The sequence below is a fragment of the Mastigoproctus giganteus genome, chromosome 8, assembly GCF_048544385.1.
Source record: "Mastigoproctus giganteus isolate SK-2022 chromosome 8, ASM4854438v1, whole genome shotgun sequence".
NCBI lineage: Eukaryota > Metazoa > Arthropoda > Arachnida > Uropygi > Thelyphonidae > Mastigoproctus > Mastigoproctus giganteus.
Genome location: NC_143582.1, coordinates 129,469,841 through 129,488,556, shown reverse-complemented (window position 1 = coordinate 129,488,556; position 18,716 = coordinate 129,469,841). Strand labels below are relative to the sequence as shown.

The following is an 18,716-nucleotide window of genomic DNA, read 5'->3' as shown; positions in this document are numbered from 1 at the left end:
GGAAAACCAAGGTTTATCCAACTGACGAGATTTTAAGATGGAGTGGGAATAAAGGATTCCATCTGTACAAGAATAATTTCAATGACACAATCTGAGCAAATGTTGACATCAGAAGATTTGAAACAGTAATCAGATGAAGGAAAAGAAGAAAAGAAATCTCGCAGATCATCCCATTTTGCATTCTTGTAATGCCAAACAACAAGAGGATGGGAATGCCCATGAGAGTAAGGATCCATTGGAGAAGAGACCATCACCAATTTGTGATCTAGATGACCACTCATCTCAACCATATACTCAGATTGTCTGATATTCTGGTTGGCAAAATGAACAATCTGTGCGAGGCGAGGTCATTAGTAATTGCAAAAGCCTCAGCATCTCGACCAGCTCGGTCTGTGTGACTAGAAAACGGAAGCCAGCTGGAGTTGTGAACATTAAAATCATCGAGGAAAATGACTTCACTGTTAGGAAAGTTGGACTGGAGAAAGTCAAGTTTCAAAGAAATTAGGTTATGGAGTTCCAAGTGATTAGTGGAGTTTGGAGAATGATAGAGGCAACAGATGAATTTGACAGAATGTGGTAGAGAGATTTTAAGCCAGAGAGTAAGGTGAGATAAAGGCGTCATACAGCGAAGAATTCGGACAATTGAAATGAGCAGTGGTTATCAACTGATAACTGAGATTCTGTCAGAAAAAGTACAATGGGTTTGACAGACTGTAAGTGGAAATGGACATCATTAAGTTTAGAATTAATATCACATATATTTGTGAAATAAACGAGAAGTGTTTTTTTTTTTTTTATGAAAACCCCAAACACGAAAGGTATCAAAACCTATAGTACTTAGTACCATGCATGGGTTGAAGGAGAAGTATGGGGGGGAGGGGGATGCCAGAAACTTTGCTCTAGAGACTAAACATGGGTTTCACCATTTCAAGCCTCCAATAAGCAAAGTGGTGGTATTTGAGAGGTTTAGGTCTTTTTGCAGATAAGTTTGCTCTATTACTTTGACAATTTGACAGTATGGCATTAAGGGCAAGTTGCTACAATGGATAAAAGGATGGTTGAGTGGGAGAAGACAGAGAGTGGTGATCAATGGGTACTGCTCTACGTGGACTAATGTTATTAGTGGTACCCCTCAGGGTTCGGTGTTGATCCCATTGTTGTTTTGTATATTTATCAATGATATTGATGAAGGTATATCAAGATTAATGTCAAAGTTTGCAGATGATACAAAGGTTGGCAAGGTTGTTAATAACAGTAATGACAGTATGCTGTTGCAAAAGGATCTGGAAAAGTTGGGTAGATGGGCTGAGAAGTGGCAACTGAAGTTTAACATTGACAAATACAAAGTACTGTATATGGGTAGCAGTAACCCCAGAGAAATGTACCAACTATGTGGTGTTACACTCAGGGTAGTGGAGAATGAAAGAGACCTGGGGGTAATTGTGCACAGTCAGATATGAAGTTTTCTGAACAGCGCAGACAGGTTGCCAGAGTAGGTCATCGGGTCTTGTCAATGACATACAGGAATTTTGTAAGCAGGGATAAGGAGGTGATTATCTCCTTGTATAAGGCAATGGTCGGGCCACACTGTGAGTACTGCGCACAGATCTGGAAGCCTCATTTTAGGAAGGATGTAGAGTTGCTAGAACAAATATAGAGAAGGGCACTGGTGAAGGGAACAAAGGGGTGCTCTTATGAATGAAGGCTTAAGTTCTGCAAATTGCATCTTCTGGAGACTAGGCATCTACGAGGTGATCTGATTGAGGTGTATAAGGCCTTGAATGGATTGAGCAGGCTCAATGCTGATGGGATTCTTCCTCTTACTCAGATTACAAACCTGAGGGGGCATAGGTTCATACTGAGGAAAGACATTTGTAGAATAGATGTGCGGAAGTTTGACTTTAGCCAGCGGGTAGTTGATTGCTGGAACACACTTTCATCTGTTGTTGTGGAAGTTGATAGCTTAAATAAATTCAAGGCAGAACTAGACAAACATTTGGTATGAATGGATCAGTGAAATGGGAAGGGGGTTTTTTTGGCTGATGATGTATAAGCTTGCTTTCTTGCATCATGTGCCTCTACTAATTCTAATGCTAATTCGTTGTATATACAATAGTAAGAAAATATGGGGGATGGACATGCTGCATGAAGTAATGAAAATTTTTGGATATGGCACACAGATGGTAAGAATATATTCAGCTTGACATTATGTGGTCTCAACAATGCCTCCCATATATACACTGCTTGGACTCCCTCCAGTTTCTATCTGGCAGAGTAGATAGAGGCAGCGAGATTATACACTACTCGGACTTCCTGCAGTCACTGTCTGGCAGAGTAGAGGCAGCGAGATTATACACTACTCAGACTCCCTCCAGTCACTATCTGGCAGCGAGATTATACACTAGCTGATCCGAAAGCCTCCTAGTGAGTTACCAATATTTTCGGTCCAATGTACTAACTAGTGGCCGGCCTGCAAACAATGTTTTAGAGCTGTACTCTCAAAATGTAAGGAAGATTGGATCTAGTCATGATGTCCATCATAACCTCAAAAGATATCGATCATACTGCATGATGGAAGAGGTGGGGGAGGGTTTACCAGAGCTATGCCTTGGAGACTAAACATGGGATCCACCATTTCAAGCCTCCAATAAACAAAGTGGTAGTATTGCACTGGTTGATGAGAGTCCTCTATTCCCTAGTATTGCCTGGGAACACTGTCAGTGTTCTTCCATGTGGTGTGGGCGTCACAGCTCAACTCCTGCTTATGTTGTTTCGCACCTGGATGGTCATCCACAGTGTGCTGGGTGCTGTATTTCAGGACTTCCACATGGGAGTTATATCCAGGGTTACTAACAGTCCCACTATTGTGAAGGTGCAAGCAGAGGATTTTCCTGTCACAGACTGACTGGACTTTGCCACCGAAATTAGGTCCACTGACTTGAGTGTCACTTGAATATCAGTTCCATCAGCATTTTAGACTCCCAGGTAGCAAGCACAGATTGGCATATCCGAGAGAATGTCTGCAACATCCTCAAGGACCCAACACACACACACACACACACACACACACACACACACACACACACACACACACACACACACACACACACACACACACACACACACACACACACACACACACACACACACACAAATAGTTGATCCATATATTTCTTCCAAGCACAGAAACATTTCTGGAAGTCATCTTCTGTAAAGCCCTTTTACCACTTCAGTGTTTTTTTCTGAATGCCTTCAGTGGACTGAAAATGGATTCCCTTGAGAACATTTTTCAGTTTAGAGAAGCGGAAAAAATGTCACAGTGGGCTAGATCTGAATGAAGAGGGTGCATGTTCACATATAGGGATTTGTTTTTTGCCCAGGAACTGGCAAATAGAGAGTGGGTTGTGTGCTGGATCATTGTCTTGATGGAGCATCCAATCATCCTTCCAGAATTCAGGTCTCCTCCACATTTTTTCATACAGGACACTTCAGCATAGTTTGTTTGATTGAGCATACTACACTGAAGAACTTCAATACAGAATGTCTGATTTGGTGGGACGTATCCAGCCAAAATACATCCTTTAATATCAATGAAAACAAGAAATGGTTCTCATTTTTCATTTTGACATTCTTGCTTTTTTTTTTGTCTGGGGGATTGTTTTGTCTTCCATTGCTTTGACTGTCTTTTAGGATCATATTAACTGTTCCAGTATAGTCATTGTGGAACAGTCAGTATGACCCTAAAACTCAGTATGGCTCTCGGTATGCCTGTTCCAGTATAACCATTTTGGGTCATACAGTAACAGCCAAGATTCGTTGCAAATAATTACAGTATTCAGAAAGGCTGGATCTTCATTCAAAATTTTTGAATGAAAGTCTTAGATCTTCATTCAAAATGTTTGGTGCCATCTTGGTGCACACTTTTCTTATGCCTAAATTTTCAGTTAAAATTTATCTTACTGTTTCTTTGTTCATTGAGTATTGAGTTCTGATGTAACTAATTCTAATGCTTAAACAACGATCACTTCTAATCAATGTCCTTACCCATTCCACATTTTCATAAGTGTTCATGGATACAGCATGGCTGGATGGTTCATCATCTTTCACATTCTCTATTTGTTTTAAAACTCTTTTATGCCATTCAAATACATGAGCTCTTAACATGATATCTTCCCCATAAACTTTATGTAACAACTTATAACTTTCAGTTGGTGTTTTCTTTCATTTTGTTAGAAATTTGTGGTTTATTCTTTTTTCAATTCTTTTGTCTGTCATCTTTCTGGCAAACTCCAAAAATCTGAGGTAATGAAAACTTGTCTCACTGCAAAGCAAATGAGTGTATTGGAACTTGGCAAACTAGGAAAAGATTCATGGTCAACTGCTGTACCTTTGTGCCGCCTGTGAAACAAAGGCACAACAGTTGACCTTGAATCTTTTCCTAGTTTTCTGCCAAGTTCCAATACACTCATTCTTTTTTCTTTTCTTATTCTTTTTTCAATTCTTTTGTCTGTCATCTTTCTGGCAAACTCCAAAAATCTGAGGTAATGAAAACTTGTCTCACTGCAAAGCAAATGAGTGTATTGGAACTTGGCAAACTAGGAAAAGATTCATGGTCAACTGCTGTACCTTTGTGCCGCCTGTGAAACAAAGGCACAACAGTTGACCTTGAATCTTTTCCTAGTTTTCTGCCAAGTTCCAATACACTCATTTGCTTTGCAGTGAGATGAGTTTTCATAACCTCAGATTTTTGGAGTTTGCCAGAAAGATGACAGACAAAAGAATTGAAAAAAGAATAAACCACAAATTTCTAACAAAATGAAAGAAAACACCAACTGAAAGTTATAAGTTGTTACATAAAGTTTATGGGGAAGATATCATGTTAAGAGCTCATGTATTTGAGCTCTTAACATGATATCTTCCTAATAGTACACTTCTTAATAGTAAACGTTTCTTGCTCGTGCCTAATTTCTCAGAAGAGAGGATCCTCCCCTTGACAGTGTGCAGTGTATGACATAAATTGCATTTATAATGCAATTTATACATACAAGACTTTACTTTACCAAAGAAAGAAAAATAGCTCATAAGTCACTGACCCAAATCCCAGACACACTTAGATTACAACACTGTTGGCAGTGATAGAAATAATGTATCTGAAGTCTTTGATTATCTAAAATAAAATTTTTGCTGTCTATCTTTGGTATCCAAAGATAGACAGCAAAAACTTTTCTCCATGAAATATGTAAACCAAACTTCTTAAAGTAAACTAAAATAAGATAGAAGATGACTTCAGAGAACAAACCATGAGAGGCATATTATATGCCACAGCAGCTGTTGTGCCAATAAACAACTGCTGCCCTCTGCTTCCTACTTCTTGGAGAAAGGAAGCATCCTTTCTTCAACCCTACATGGAATAAATGTACATGAATTTCTACAGATACGGGATATACATAACCACTCATGTAAGATCCATATTCTGAATTTTAATTGGTTTGCTGCAGATGAAGACATTGCAGGATGAGCTATGGCCAGTTCTTTCCAATATGTGCTTTTAATTTTTACCCCCCCCCTCATTCTTTCAGAATTTTCTAAATTACAAAAATAAGCTTGTGATTTTGTTAATACCTATGATTTGATACTTACTTGTCATGCAGTTCAGTGTCTTCCACTTATTTATGCTGCCTGTATGATATTTTTTGTGAAATTTTCTATAATCAGAAATATATCTGTAGGTTCTGAAGATAAATAAACACTGAATATAAAGAAACCTGACTAAAGAAAACCTGAAAACTTGATTAAAGAAAGTGTACTATTAAGAAAAATTCAGAAAAAAATGATCTGATATATCATTATTGTTTTAACTTATGTTACTCATTTAAGATTTTTAATGTTTAAGTTTTAAAAACTTTTAAAATTTTACAAGCTTTAAAAAGTTTTAATTATTATCAGTTTATCTCTAGTCAATTAATATACTTAAAATTATTTATAAACCGACAATTACTACTAATTTCTCATTAGTATTTCTCATTCCATCATTGGACATGAAATTATAAATCATAATTGTTGTGTTATTGTGTTGAATTATGTTTAAGTTGTTGCTTTTTTTTTGTGCTTAATGAATGCATCAATATTGCAGAATAAAACAAAATTGCAAGTTATGAGAAAAGCAGAAAGCAACAGGAATGAATTCACTAGACAGCAATCACAAAATAAGTGTAATGAAGCAATATTGCATATATCCCAGGTTAAACCAGTCATTTGCCATGAAGTTAATCAACATCAAAGTTGTCCATTACCGTTGGTTGCTCAAAACCGACAGAATGCGTGGAATCATAGAAGCACAGCCATTGAACCTAATACACCGTCTTTCAAGAAGAGGCATATAAGAGAACAGCACCATGGTTCAGCAGTGCAAGTGGTGATTGATGCCAATGGCAGTACAAGCAACAAAGAAATTTATTCTTCTGCTCATAAATGTATTCCTTCAATAGGTAAGTGGGGATGAATTTTTTAAAATTTTTATTTGCAGTAGATTTATGATTATCTGGGATAATTGGGAAATTAATTTTTCAAGTTAATCTGTAGAGTACAAAAAAACTCATAAATGTGACAAAAATTTAAATTTCTTTTCATATACAGTATATTCATATTTATAAAAGCATACCATAGTATGAGAATATTTGGCATAAAATTTAACACATGCAGACGTGTATTGTTTTTTGAAAAAGGAAAACTATGAAGTTTGCATTTTTCCCTTCAGTTGTCCTTTGTACAAATGGTACTACATGAATCTACAAGCAACATCTGGTCAGAGAGAGAGAGAGAGAGAGCATCTCCTTGTTCCACATAGTCAAACTAACAGCATGACCCCTCCTCTTTTTTTACCCTTTTTTCCCTTTTTTCAATTTAAGAGAATTAAATTGGCCCATATTGTTCATTAAATATAACTTTTTAAAGTGTGTATACATAATTTTGAAACACCCTGTATATTATTCATTTTCACATGGTATAACAGTGGTTTTAATATAATAATAACCTTAATAGAATTAATATCTAACAAGACTAAGCTGACGACATACAGACGTCAACACTATTAATCAACCGACGAATGTTAAAATAATCTGTAAAATGTGTTTTTCATAAATTTTATTGTAATGTAATGTTATATAAACATTAATTTTTAAGATCTAATTGAAATATGCTGGATAAAATTCTTTCACAGGCTGTTGTTTAGGGACCCCTGGTATACACAATAGACAATGTCCATTCTGTACATACTGTACTCCCCAAATTCCAATTCTGCCTTCCTTATATCTGTGTAACACCACGTTTCTGATATCCCAACAATATCTGCCTTCGATGTCCTCACCACTCCCTCAAATTCATGAAATATATTTACTATACTCCTTGCATTGGTGTATGTGCAAGTATACATGCACCTATTCTTATTCTTATTACCCTAGCACAGTGGTTTTCATCCTTTTTTTAATAACGGCACCCCTAAGTAATTTATTTATTTTGCGGCACCCCTACTCAATTTTCCGCCTGTTAGATCTGATTCTCTCTCTGTATATATATATATATATTAAAAATATATATGTTATATGATATTTATTATAATAATATAATTATAAAAAGTACATTTCATAATACAAATTATATAATATACAGTATATAATTTTATTCTTTATATAGAGGTACTAAGTAAACATCAATTATAGATCACCACAAAATTAAAAAGATACTGTACACCTTTTTATAATGAAATAAATATATAAATTAAAAAATAATAATAAGTTTAAGTAACTTAAACCCAAATTACGTGGCACCCCGGTTGAAAACCACTGCCCTAACACAACCCATGTATTTACTTGTTCCATGATGACTCTCAGCAGTCCTTTAAATTCCCAGCACCTTTCTTTTCAGGCTGATGCTCATTCCAATAGAAACAGTGCAAGAATCACTTTCATCTCTGCCTACGGCCGCTGTTAATCTATTAGTCTGTGAATCCCCACCAAGCTAGCAGTTTTCTGACCTACCTAACACTGCCTCGATAGCATAAGCAAATATTCTTGCACTCTTTCTATTTAAGTGAATCCCATCCCTCTAGAAGCAGTCTCTCCTGTTAACAAGCACAGACTACGCAGAGAAAAAATCTACCCCAGGAGCCTTGTACAATCTCTTCAGGGCCGAATTGATTGGCAAGGCTCTCATCATATATTTCCTCCTATTATGTCTGGGCAGAATTGCAATCAGTTTCAAATTTAACCCCGAACTCACAACTTGGCATGTAGGCATGACAGATTATGTACTGATTGGTGCTGGAACACAATAGACGATAACATCATAGCTGTAAGGTGATTGATTGAAGTTATGATTCGCATATATAAAAAGAATCTTTCTTTCTTTTCCTATTACATTAAACCCTCACTAATCTGAATTGCAGTTAATCCAGATGTTGGATAATCCACATTGAAATATGAAAAATTCTGTTAAACTGTTACATATTTACATATGTAACATGTTCTCCGGTGAATTAATTTTGGATGCTTGAAATCTATAGTGATTATCTTTTTTTTCCCATCAAATTTAAATGTCTGGGATGGCTCGAAATGAATCTCATATACCTATAACAAAATGAAATATATAATAAAATGTTATGCTCACTTGCAAATTTCACTTTACTTATTATTAGCATCTCATAGACAATTGTTATTAGCTTTTACAACTAAGGATACCTCATTCCACATTCACAGGCCTGTAGTTTATCAAAGGTTGAACATTTACATATCCATATGCTAACCATCCTTACTTGACAAAGTCATGCTACCACTCGATTTTTATGCCCCATATCTCTTTTAAGTAAATTTATTAAATTATTTCTTGGGTTCTCACCCAATAAATTCACTCTGTAGTTTTTATTAGTCCTTAGTTATTCCAATATCCCCCAACAACTTCTGTGTTTCTTCATGTGATCTTGCACTATGTATTTTATTTCTTGCATTATTTGATGAAATTTTAATTTTTAAAGATTTCTGTTTAGATCTTTTATTGTTGAGCATATCACTTTCTGTTTTAAATTTTTCAAATATTAGTATTCGTATCCATTGCCTATCAAATTAATCTTTGAGACCCAATTTTTGGTAAAGGAACATATAATATTGTACAAATATTAATATCTAAAATTAAGACTTTTAACTTAACTGTGTAATGCAAAACATTAAGAAAAAATTAAAAATAAAAAAAGACAAAACTGTTAAGCTTCTACCTTAAATGCTTCATACAGTTTCTTTTACCCAACTCTCACTGTATGCCAATTCAATGCATTTCTATTTTATTATTATTATTATTATTATTATTATTATTTATTTATTTTTGCTGGTTATTCAGCAACATTTCATAAAAATGCCGGCTTCACCATCAACTTGTTGGCAATGTATATGCATTCTAACATTTTGACATTTAAGAATTATTATTATTATTATTATTATTAGCTACACGGTGCAAGGAAGCCTGGGGCTTGCTGCACCAGCGAAAAAAAAATTTCCGACGAGTTATCCTGTGAGAGAGAGAGAGAGAGAGAGAGAGAGAAAGAAGAAAAAGAGAATCACCAAGAAAGAGAAGAATTATGATATCCAGCTCAGGACCTTGAATGTGCCAAGCCCATAATCACCAGATGTGAGCCCTTGGGGTTATTCTAATTATCAACTGTAGCACTGCATCAGTTTGATATTGTAGATGATTCTACATTGTTTAATGCACTTATATATATGCTAACATGATATTTTATGCATTTTCAAATATTATAATTGCATATAAAAGCATGAAAAGACCAAACAGGATTGATATCTGATTTATTAAAATAAATAAAAATAATGAAATATAAAAAAATAATAATAATATGTAAAATATAAAATAAAATAATAAAATAACAAAAGAAAATATCTGTACCATGTATATGTTTCAATCGTATACTTAATGTGAACATCTTGTTTAACATATTCATCAAATTTTAGTGCCAGTTACAAAAATACTATAAAATATTAAAAAAAAAAAGGACGAATTTGTTCTCTCACCTTTGCCCCCCCCCATTATTCTGTATAATCTAAGAAATTATTTTCTTTAGCAGTATCATGTTTTTACTGTTTATTTTTATACAAAGAATTTCTGTTTGCTGTTTAATCACTATGCCGCACATGGTGAATGCAAGATGGCTGCCACTAGAAATGGAAATAATACTGTGTGGTTAGCATAAGTTGCACTATCTGTTAATTATATAGAAGTTAATCAGTGGTTCACAAGGATTAAATATTTTCCCACTGGGCCTGTCAGGCAATGTGATATTACCACTGGTTAAAGAAATCTTAAGTCTGATTCACAGGAATTTTATCTGTAAAAATGAGTTTTCTTTGCTCAGATTGTCATTAATTTCATTAAGCTCTGTATTAAAATTATGTTCTTAACTGGCTGTAAAAGCAATTTTTAAGCATGCCTGCTTCAGAAAATTAAAATTAATTATTAGTTTAATAATAGTCATATTTATTTTTGCTTTTGTGCTTGAAATTTGAAAAAGGTTGAATGGTTCAGCAAGAAGCTAATGACTGCTCTAATCTGAAATGCCTCTACAGAAGAAACACACACCTTGTCACTCCAGATAAAAAGGTACACAAACACACATACCATGATCTTTTTCAGCTTGTTCAAGTTGTCCTTTTGATTTATTCACAGTGTTCAGTGGAATATTCTAGAGTAAAAAAAAAATATATATATATATATTTATTTAATGAATAAATTCTGGAAAACCAGAATTTATTGATCTTTAGTGCACTTCCTATCTTATTGCTTTTTTCACGCTACCTTTCAACATAAGAACTAAAATAGGTATTCACTGAATATTACAGTTCTGAACAATGAAATGAGAATTATATTTTTTTTGTTAATGTGAAACTCACATTCATCAAAATTGTTAATATGAAACTCACATTCATCAAAATTGTAGTGTATTATAAAGGAATTATATTTTGTTTGTATATAATTTTCTCTTCAGTACTAAGTGATTTCCCTCAGCATGAATTGTTGAGGAGGCTTCCATCCTGCAGTGGGTTGATAATGGCTGCACTTTACTTTTTTACTAAGTGATATATATATTCATTTTACTTTAAAGAATGAATCTTTATTTAGGTTACAGTAACATCTTAGAAAGTTATCACTATATTTTGAACCTGGCAATTAAGGTAAGGTACCTAACAGCACAAGAAATGTTCTTCAGTTCTTTGCTTGATAACCCATTGAGAATACTATTGCATACGCAATATGCAAGGGAAATAATCATTGTATTGTAATCAAATTTATATAAATTGATAAAGTTTAATTACAGAATTTTTTTTTTTCATTATATTGATAAATATGATAAAAATATTATATTGATGTTGTGTTTGAAGACAACTGCCATAAACTCCAAGCTAATATATTAGCTTGTCTGGAGAGGGTTTCACCAGTTACCATATGAAATAGAAGAGAGCCTCGAGACTTTTTGAGGATGTCTCTCATAATATCTCATACCATGATATAATGAGAGACATTCATTTTATATGACATGCAACCCTATTCAAACATTTATCTGACCACTTTATGCTTTTTTTATTATATTTTAAGACAGTATTTACATTTGGCAGTATTATTTTTTGAGCATTATGTGTCCAAATGAAGACCATACTTTCTATTTTTATTACAGAAATCACAAAAGACATTGCAAATGGAGAGAAAAGTTCAGCTGAAAGTTTTTCTCATGAAGAAGGTAAACTTGGAGCTCAGGTTACACATAAAGTTATACATAAGGACTATTCAGTAAAATCACATGCATCACAAAAAAACTGTTATAACAGAGAAAGTCAATACACATTACATCATACTGGCTCTGAAAATCGACACTTTTCTATAGAAACTGAGTCTTCTTACTGTAACCAGAGGACAGCCCCAACCCAGTTACCAAAGCAGAGTGATGGTTTTTCACAAAAAATATATCAAGAAAGTATATTTGACCTTGAAGAAGATAGGGATTTGAGAGCTGTTCAATGCAATAGCAAAATTAGATTATTTGTTGCTCTATTTGATTATGATCCTCAGACAATGTCGCCAAATCCTGATGCAGCAGATGAAGAGCTACCCTTCCAAGAAGGTCAGCTAATAAAAGTGAGTATTGTACATTAATATTAGTGATACCTATATTTGTATATTTTTTTAACTTCAAAAATTTTGCTCATATAAAAATTTCAAATAAGAGTGAACACACATTAAGAGATTTGCAATATTTGCTCATTACCTAAAACAGTGTTTTAGGTAATGAGCAAATTCTCTCTCTCTCTCTCTCTCTCTCTCTCTCTCTCTCTATTATTTGTCTATCTTTTCTAAGTACGATTAGCTGACAGTGATGACACGTGCTAATATAAATTCAGGTCTTTCTTGTTTTTACCCCTCCTCCCCACTATAAGAGATAAGAGGTGTAGTCTAAGAGTGCAGCAAGTACTGTAGGCCAGACACTTTATAAACTGCACAAGAAGATAGATGAACACATACACCAAACCAGAAGGGGAATATGCGCAACAAAGCAGTGTCGTCTATTGCTTCATCACTGAGAACTGTGTGTTTTAACATTAAGGAAGCGAAGGTTCTCAGTGTGGTGTGCCACCAAAAACTTTTTACATTTAGGGAAACTGCATAAATATCTAGAATCCTCCCTCCCTTCCCAGGCTTAGCTCATCCTCTTCCAGAAAAGACAACATCCTAGGAGAGTTAGTACTCCAGGCTAGCCTCACTAGTAGGAAAATGTTCAAAGAAACCTCCAAGCACAGAGAATGACAGCTGTAAACAATAACAGACAAATGCACAGTCAATACAGCACAACCAGAGTGATCTCTAATAGTTTTCCTTTCCCCCTATAAGCAAAGGAGGCATAATCCTCAGAAGCATATAATTCATGTAATGTATTTATGAAATTTATTAAGTTAGTTAAATTATGATCATACAACATAGTGTAGTGTATTGGAAATGACACTACATGGTAATTATCCATGTAGTGTTGTTTCCATGGTGATTAAATTTGAAATGAAGCACCCTTATATGACATAGATAATGCAAAATTAGTTCATTAGTTAATTATACCACATGGATAATGATAAATTAGTTAATTTATCTATTAGTAAAAAGGCCTTGTGCATCAGGAATAAGCATACTGAAAAAAATCGTCACTGCCAACAGAACATAAAAGTATAAAATAAAACTTATTAAAAATACAATAAAAATAAAATACAGTGTACAGAAACTTATTAAGAATAGTAATAAAATATATAAAGGTAAATTCTAAAAGTGATAAAAGTACTTAAAAGCAAAAAGAACAAAAACAAAATGTTCAGAGTGATTCAGTAGCTTTCAGAGTGATGTGCCTCTTCATCAACTTAGAAGACATGTAGTATGAAATACATCATTATATTCTGCAGAGGACTGATATACATATATTGGCTACACAAATGCAGATCGTTAATGGGTAGAAATAAAAGGGGGGGATTATAAGATGTTTTTCCAATGACCACCAACTTGCACCATGTTCAACGAAACACCATAAGTTCTTAGCAGAGGGATCTGGATATTGTCTTACTGATGGACAAAAGTTAGTATACTATTGTGTTGAGCAAATCAGACATGTATTCAAAAGGCTTTGTCTTTATTGCAAGATCAGCAGGTCTATGAACATATTGAAGATTCTATCATTAAAATTCTTAAGAAATTAGAATCCAAGGTAAATGAATTAGTTCATGCATGGTTTACCGATAAGAAAATTGGTAAGTCTGTTCACTGGAAGTGTCATGCAATGGGGTGCCAACTTTCCCAGGTCTGTGGTTTACCAAAAATGCACAAACTGGACATCCCTTTCATTTGATTGTTGTTTGTTATGGCACCCTGACATATGAGTTTTCCAACCTTATTGCTAGTTTGCTTTCACTACTTATTGGTAAAACAGAGAGTATATTGTCAACAGTAGTGTTCATTTTCTGGAGATCATTAAGGATTTTAAGATTATTATTAGCCATATGGTGCAAGGAAGCCTGAGGCTTTTATGCTGCACCAGACAAAAAAAAAAAAAAAAAAAAAATCCCGAGTACCCTGAGAGAGAGAGAGAGAGAGAGAGAGAGAGAGAGAGAGAGAGAGAGGTAGAAAGGAATCACCAAGAAAGAGAAGAATGATGATATCCAGCTCAGGACCCTGGGTGTGCCAAGCCCATACTCACGAGATATGAGCCCCTGGGGTTAAATATTCCAGTGCAGCCAGCAATTGCTTTCACTGGGTGACTGTCGGACAGGAATTCCAACCCCCCCCTCTCTCTCTCTCTCTCTCTCTCTCTCTCTCTCTCTCTCTTTCTCTGTTGGCGCATTATAGCCTTAGTTGCTAATACAACTAAGGCTATAATGTTACAATGATATCTGTAATGCCTTAAATATTTGTTTATCTGATTGTGTTTGTGATTCCTTATAGCAGCAGATTCAGGGTACAGCTACAGGTTCTCCAGTCAGTGCTCCCTTGGAGGAAGATATATTTTTGAATCTGTGCCTCTGGTGAAGATATATGGATAATGTGTTCACAGTCTTTCACCACAGATCTGAGATGTGCTCCTCCAAATCCCAATTCTTTGTCCTCTTCCATTTCTAGATGTATTTTTTTTTTTTTTTTTTTGGTATGTAGGTTCCTGTTTCATGACCTCAGTGTATAGAAAACCAGTGTGCCAAGGGCAATTCAACAATTATAAGTCAGCACTGGTGTATTTAGCCAAGCGTGGTTCCACTGTGATTATACTGCTGACAGGATGCCAGAATCTCTAAGATTAGGGTTGATTTGTCTAGGTGCAGATATCCCCCATGTTTGCTATAGATTTCTATTACATGCTAATAATTCTGTTTCCCATCTGAATCACAACAGTGAGTTTATTGTCACTGCTTATGTTCTCTGCTATCTGATTGTATCTGCATGCCTTGCTAGGGTGTTGCAACCCTACCATATTGGTTTTATATAGCTCTTTGGCAGGAAGTAGGAGTCAGTGGTTTCCAGAATTAAATCTATCCTTCTTTTTTTTTTTTTACTGCAATATGCAGATTCTGTTTACTGGTTCACATGCCTGAATTGCTGAGGGGGGAGTTAACTTTGCCTGCTCTACTGTTACTGACCATTGTTGGTGTGAGCAGCACATTAATTGTAATCTATGTTCCATTTCTGACATTTTGGACCCTGCACATGATTCTTCCATATGGCTAGGGCAAGTTTTAATATTAATCACAATCATGTTGCTGACCATTCAAATACAAATTAGAATGGTCATAACCCCCATAAACCCTGTTATTATGGAAGCAGTTATTTTACAGAATGATGAAAGATAGTGAGCTTATAACATGTCAAATATCAGTGCCACCCAAAATCCCAACAGCCAAAAATCCCAACATACTGATTGTATTTAAGAAAACAAAGTTAGAGTCTATATTTCAAAAACTGTTTTTGCAATAAAAAATGGTTTTCGTGTAATCAAAACGGCCACTAAAAACATTAAAATTTTATTATACAGGGTGTTTCAGTTAAACGTTTCAGAACTTCTAAGAGGGGTAGGGTACATCCTGACAACTCGAAATCATATAGCAATGTGGGGTCGGAAATGCTTTCCTGAAGCGGTGTTGTACACACAAGAAAAGAGACCGTAAGTGAGAAATCGTTTTAATAATACATGAAAAGAAGCAAAAGGTACATGGATTAAAGTAAGTGTTCGAAGTTTCTTCCACGGGCTACAATGCACGCCTCACATCTCCGACGCATGGACATCCGAACATACTGGAATACTCCAGGCGAATTTCGAATTTCTTCGGCAGCTACTGCGATTCTTGCAACCAGCTCCTCAGCATTGTCAACAGGGGCGTCATAAACTAGCGATTTCATATGACCCCAGAAATAAAAGTCAAGACATGATAGGTCGGGTGACCGAGCAGGCCAACGCACGGGACCACCACGTCCGATCCACTGTTGACCAAATGTGACATCCAGGTAGTTACGAACATCTCCGCTATAATGGGCAGGGGCTCCATCGTGTTGGAACCACATTGTCTGTTGCGTCGATGCAGAAATCTGTTCATCTCTCAAAAGTTGTGGCAATACTTGCTGCAGAAAGATCAAGTAGATAGGTCCGGTTAGACGACACGGTAACAGGTAAGGTCCGATGAGGTGATCTCCCATAATACCGGCCCATACATTTACCGAAAATCGAATCTGTGCTGCACGACGTCGTATTGCATGCGGGTTCTCGACCGCCCAGATATGGTCGTTATGCGTGTTGAAAATTCCTTCCCTTGTGAAGGATGCCTCGTCGGAAAACAACACTTCAGCAGGAAAAAGGGGATTTGTAGCACATTTTCCAAGGTACCACTGTGCAAAAACAATACGAGGTTGAAGAAACTTCGAACACTTACTTTAATCCATGTACCTTTTGCTTCTTTTCATGTATTATTAAAACGATTTCTCACTTACGGTCTCTTTTCTTTTTATGGTGCTTCTGTGTACAACACCGCTTCAGGAAAGCATTTCCGACCCCACATTGCTATATGATTTCGAGTTGTCAGGATGTACCCTACCCCTCTTAGAAGTTCTGAAATGTTTAACTGAAACACCCTGTATATATCAGTTCACAAAAACCATATTACTGACAATAATCACAGTTTAATGATATCAAAATTACAGATTCAAATTTGCAAAAAAATCATACAAATTATAATCAAACATTTTTAAGTATTATAATAATCTTAATATACTTCAATAATCTTAAGTATTATAATAATAAGAAGAAAACGGGATATTTTTTTCCTGTTACCCCTTTCAAAATATCCTGACGGTGTCCATGGTCATGCCTAATGTACTTGTCAAAGAAATTCGTTAAAGTACAGCTAATGACAAATAAATAAATAAATACCTGTATAATTGCAGTTTTAGTTATGCTAATGATATTTATGACAAATTTTATGCAGCTGCCAAAATACATTACTGTAAATTTTCATATTCTGAAAGTATTCTTATTTCAAGTTTTTTATTAGCATTTCAATGCTATACCTATAACTATTGCTCAAATGCCCTATACAAATACCAAAATTCGACTTGAAATTTTACCAGTTAAATGCAGTATAATAAAGTAAAATTAATTAAGTTGTTTTTATTTGCTGATCGTATTTTAAAACTGTTTGTTTTTGTAACAGAAAACATGATCTTCAAATTGAAAGAGGTATTTGTCATTAGAATTTTTATTTTTTTATATTCTTTCTATAAAAAATTAATCTAATATGGTAAATTTTTACTTACTAAAAAGCTAATAAATATATAGAATTATATTAATATATTTTTACAATATAGTAGATACTGTCGGGATTCTGGGGCAGCCCCATCAAATATAGATATGCCTACATCTGCAGGCTGATGTTGTTCCAACACTCTCCCCCCCCCCCTTTTTTTTTCACTTTTCATGATTTGCATTGTTTGTATAGAATATGCATATACAGGGTGTTTCAAAAATGATGGTCAGTAATTTTAAGGTGAAAAATACAAACTAAAATAAGCAAAAAAGTCCCAGTGAACATCGGGCCACAAATGAACTGTTTTCGAGATAATGCATATTTCTGTTAAGATCCACCACTGACAATGGGAGCACTAGTTTAGCAAAAAGATGTGAATCCTTTGCTAAAGGTGGTTTTATTAAACATAAGATAATACATTTTTAATTTTTGGTTTCAACTCCACAGGATTTTACAGATGTTACATGTTACAGGATGTTCTTTCTAACATCCTTTCCTCAACATTAAGTGTTATGCTTCTGGGCCTACCTGCTCGTACTCCATGTGCAAAGTGCCCATGTTCTCTAAGGCATTGATGTACCCTGATGAATGTGCACCTGTTGGGCTGCCTTCAGCGGGGAAATGCTTCTTGGTACAAATGTGCAGTCTCGAGTGCACTATCGTTGGCTTTACCATACATGAAGTGTATGGAAAGCATACACTTCATGTATGGTAACACATACTCTTTGTTGCTGTAACCTCTTTCCATGATGACTATCCTTTGATAAGTACTAGTATGCCTGCTACATCTCAGAGAGGCGCCTCCGTAGCCAGGTGGGCAGGAGCAGCAGTGAGTAACACACGCTTCTTAATTAGACCAGGGTTTGAGCCTGTGCCCACTGAGTACGGAGGAGGCGGAAAGATCAGGGAATGACCACCGCATATCCCCTGAGCAATGTGGCCTTAGTTGCTAACGCTCCAAATAACAACAACCAATGTCTCAGAGCATTGAGAGAGAGGGGAAATGGAAAGAATGAGCATAACCTAACCTAAACAAACAAGTCAGTGGTGGATCCCAACTCTGTACAGCTCACCTTGTCAGTGGTGGATCCCAACTAGAAATGTGCAATATCTCCAATATGTTCACTAAATAAAGGACCCATGTTTACTAGGCTTTTTTGCATATTATGGTCTGTACAGTTCACCTTTAAATTACTGACCAGCTTTTGAAACACCCCATTTATTGTGCTTCTCCAGAATATAATAACATATATCATACTATATGTCTTCTAAGTTTATAAAGGTTCCATGTTCATTCCAGTTTCCAAAGGAACAAATCCATTTTGGATCACTCAATTAGAATGGAAACTT

At 35.3% G+C, this 18,716-nt stretch overlaps 1 protein-coding gene across 1 annotated transcript in view; it reads left to right on the top strand.

The window, feature by feature from the left end:
* Positions 1–18,716, top strand: part of LOC150081819 (RIMS-binding protein 2-like) — a 1,020,459-nt gene that overhangs the window by 821,003 nt on the left and 180,740 nt on the right. The window contains exons 21-22 of the mRNA XM_090380329.1: positions 6,134–6,488; positions 11,732–12,189. Coding sequence (XP_090236455.1) covers positions 6,134–6,488; positions 11,732–12,189 — 813 coding nt within the window. The remainder of the gene's footprint in view (positions 1–6,133; positions 6,489–11,731; positions 12,190–18,716) is intronic.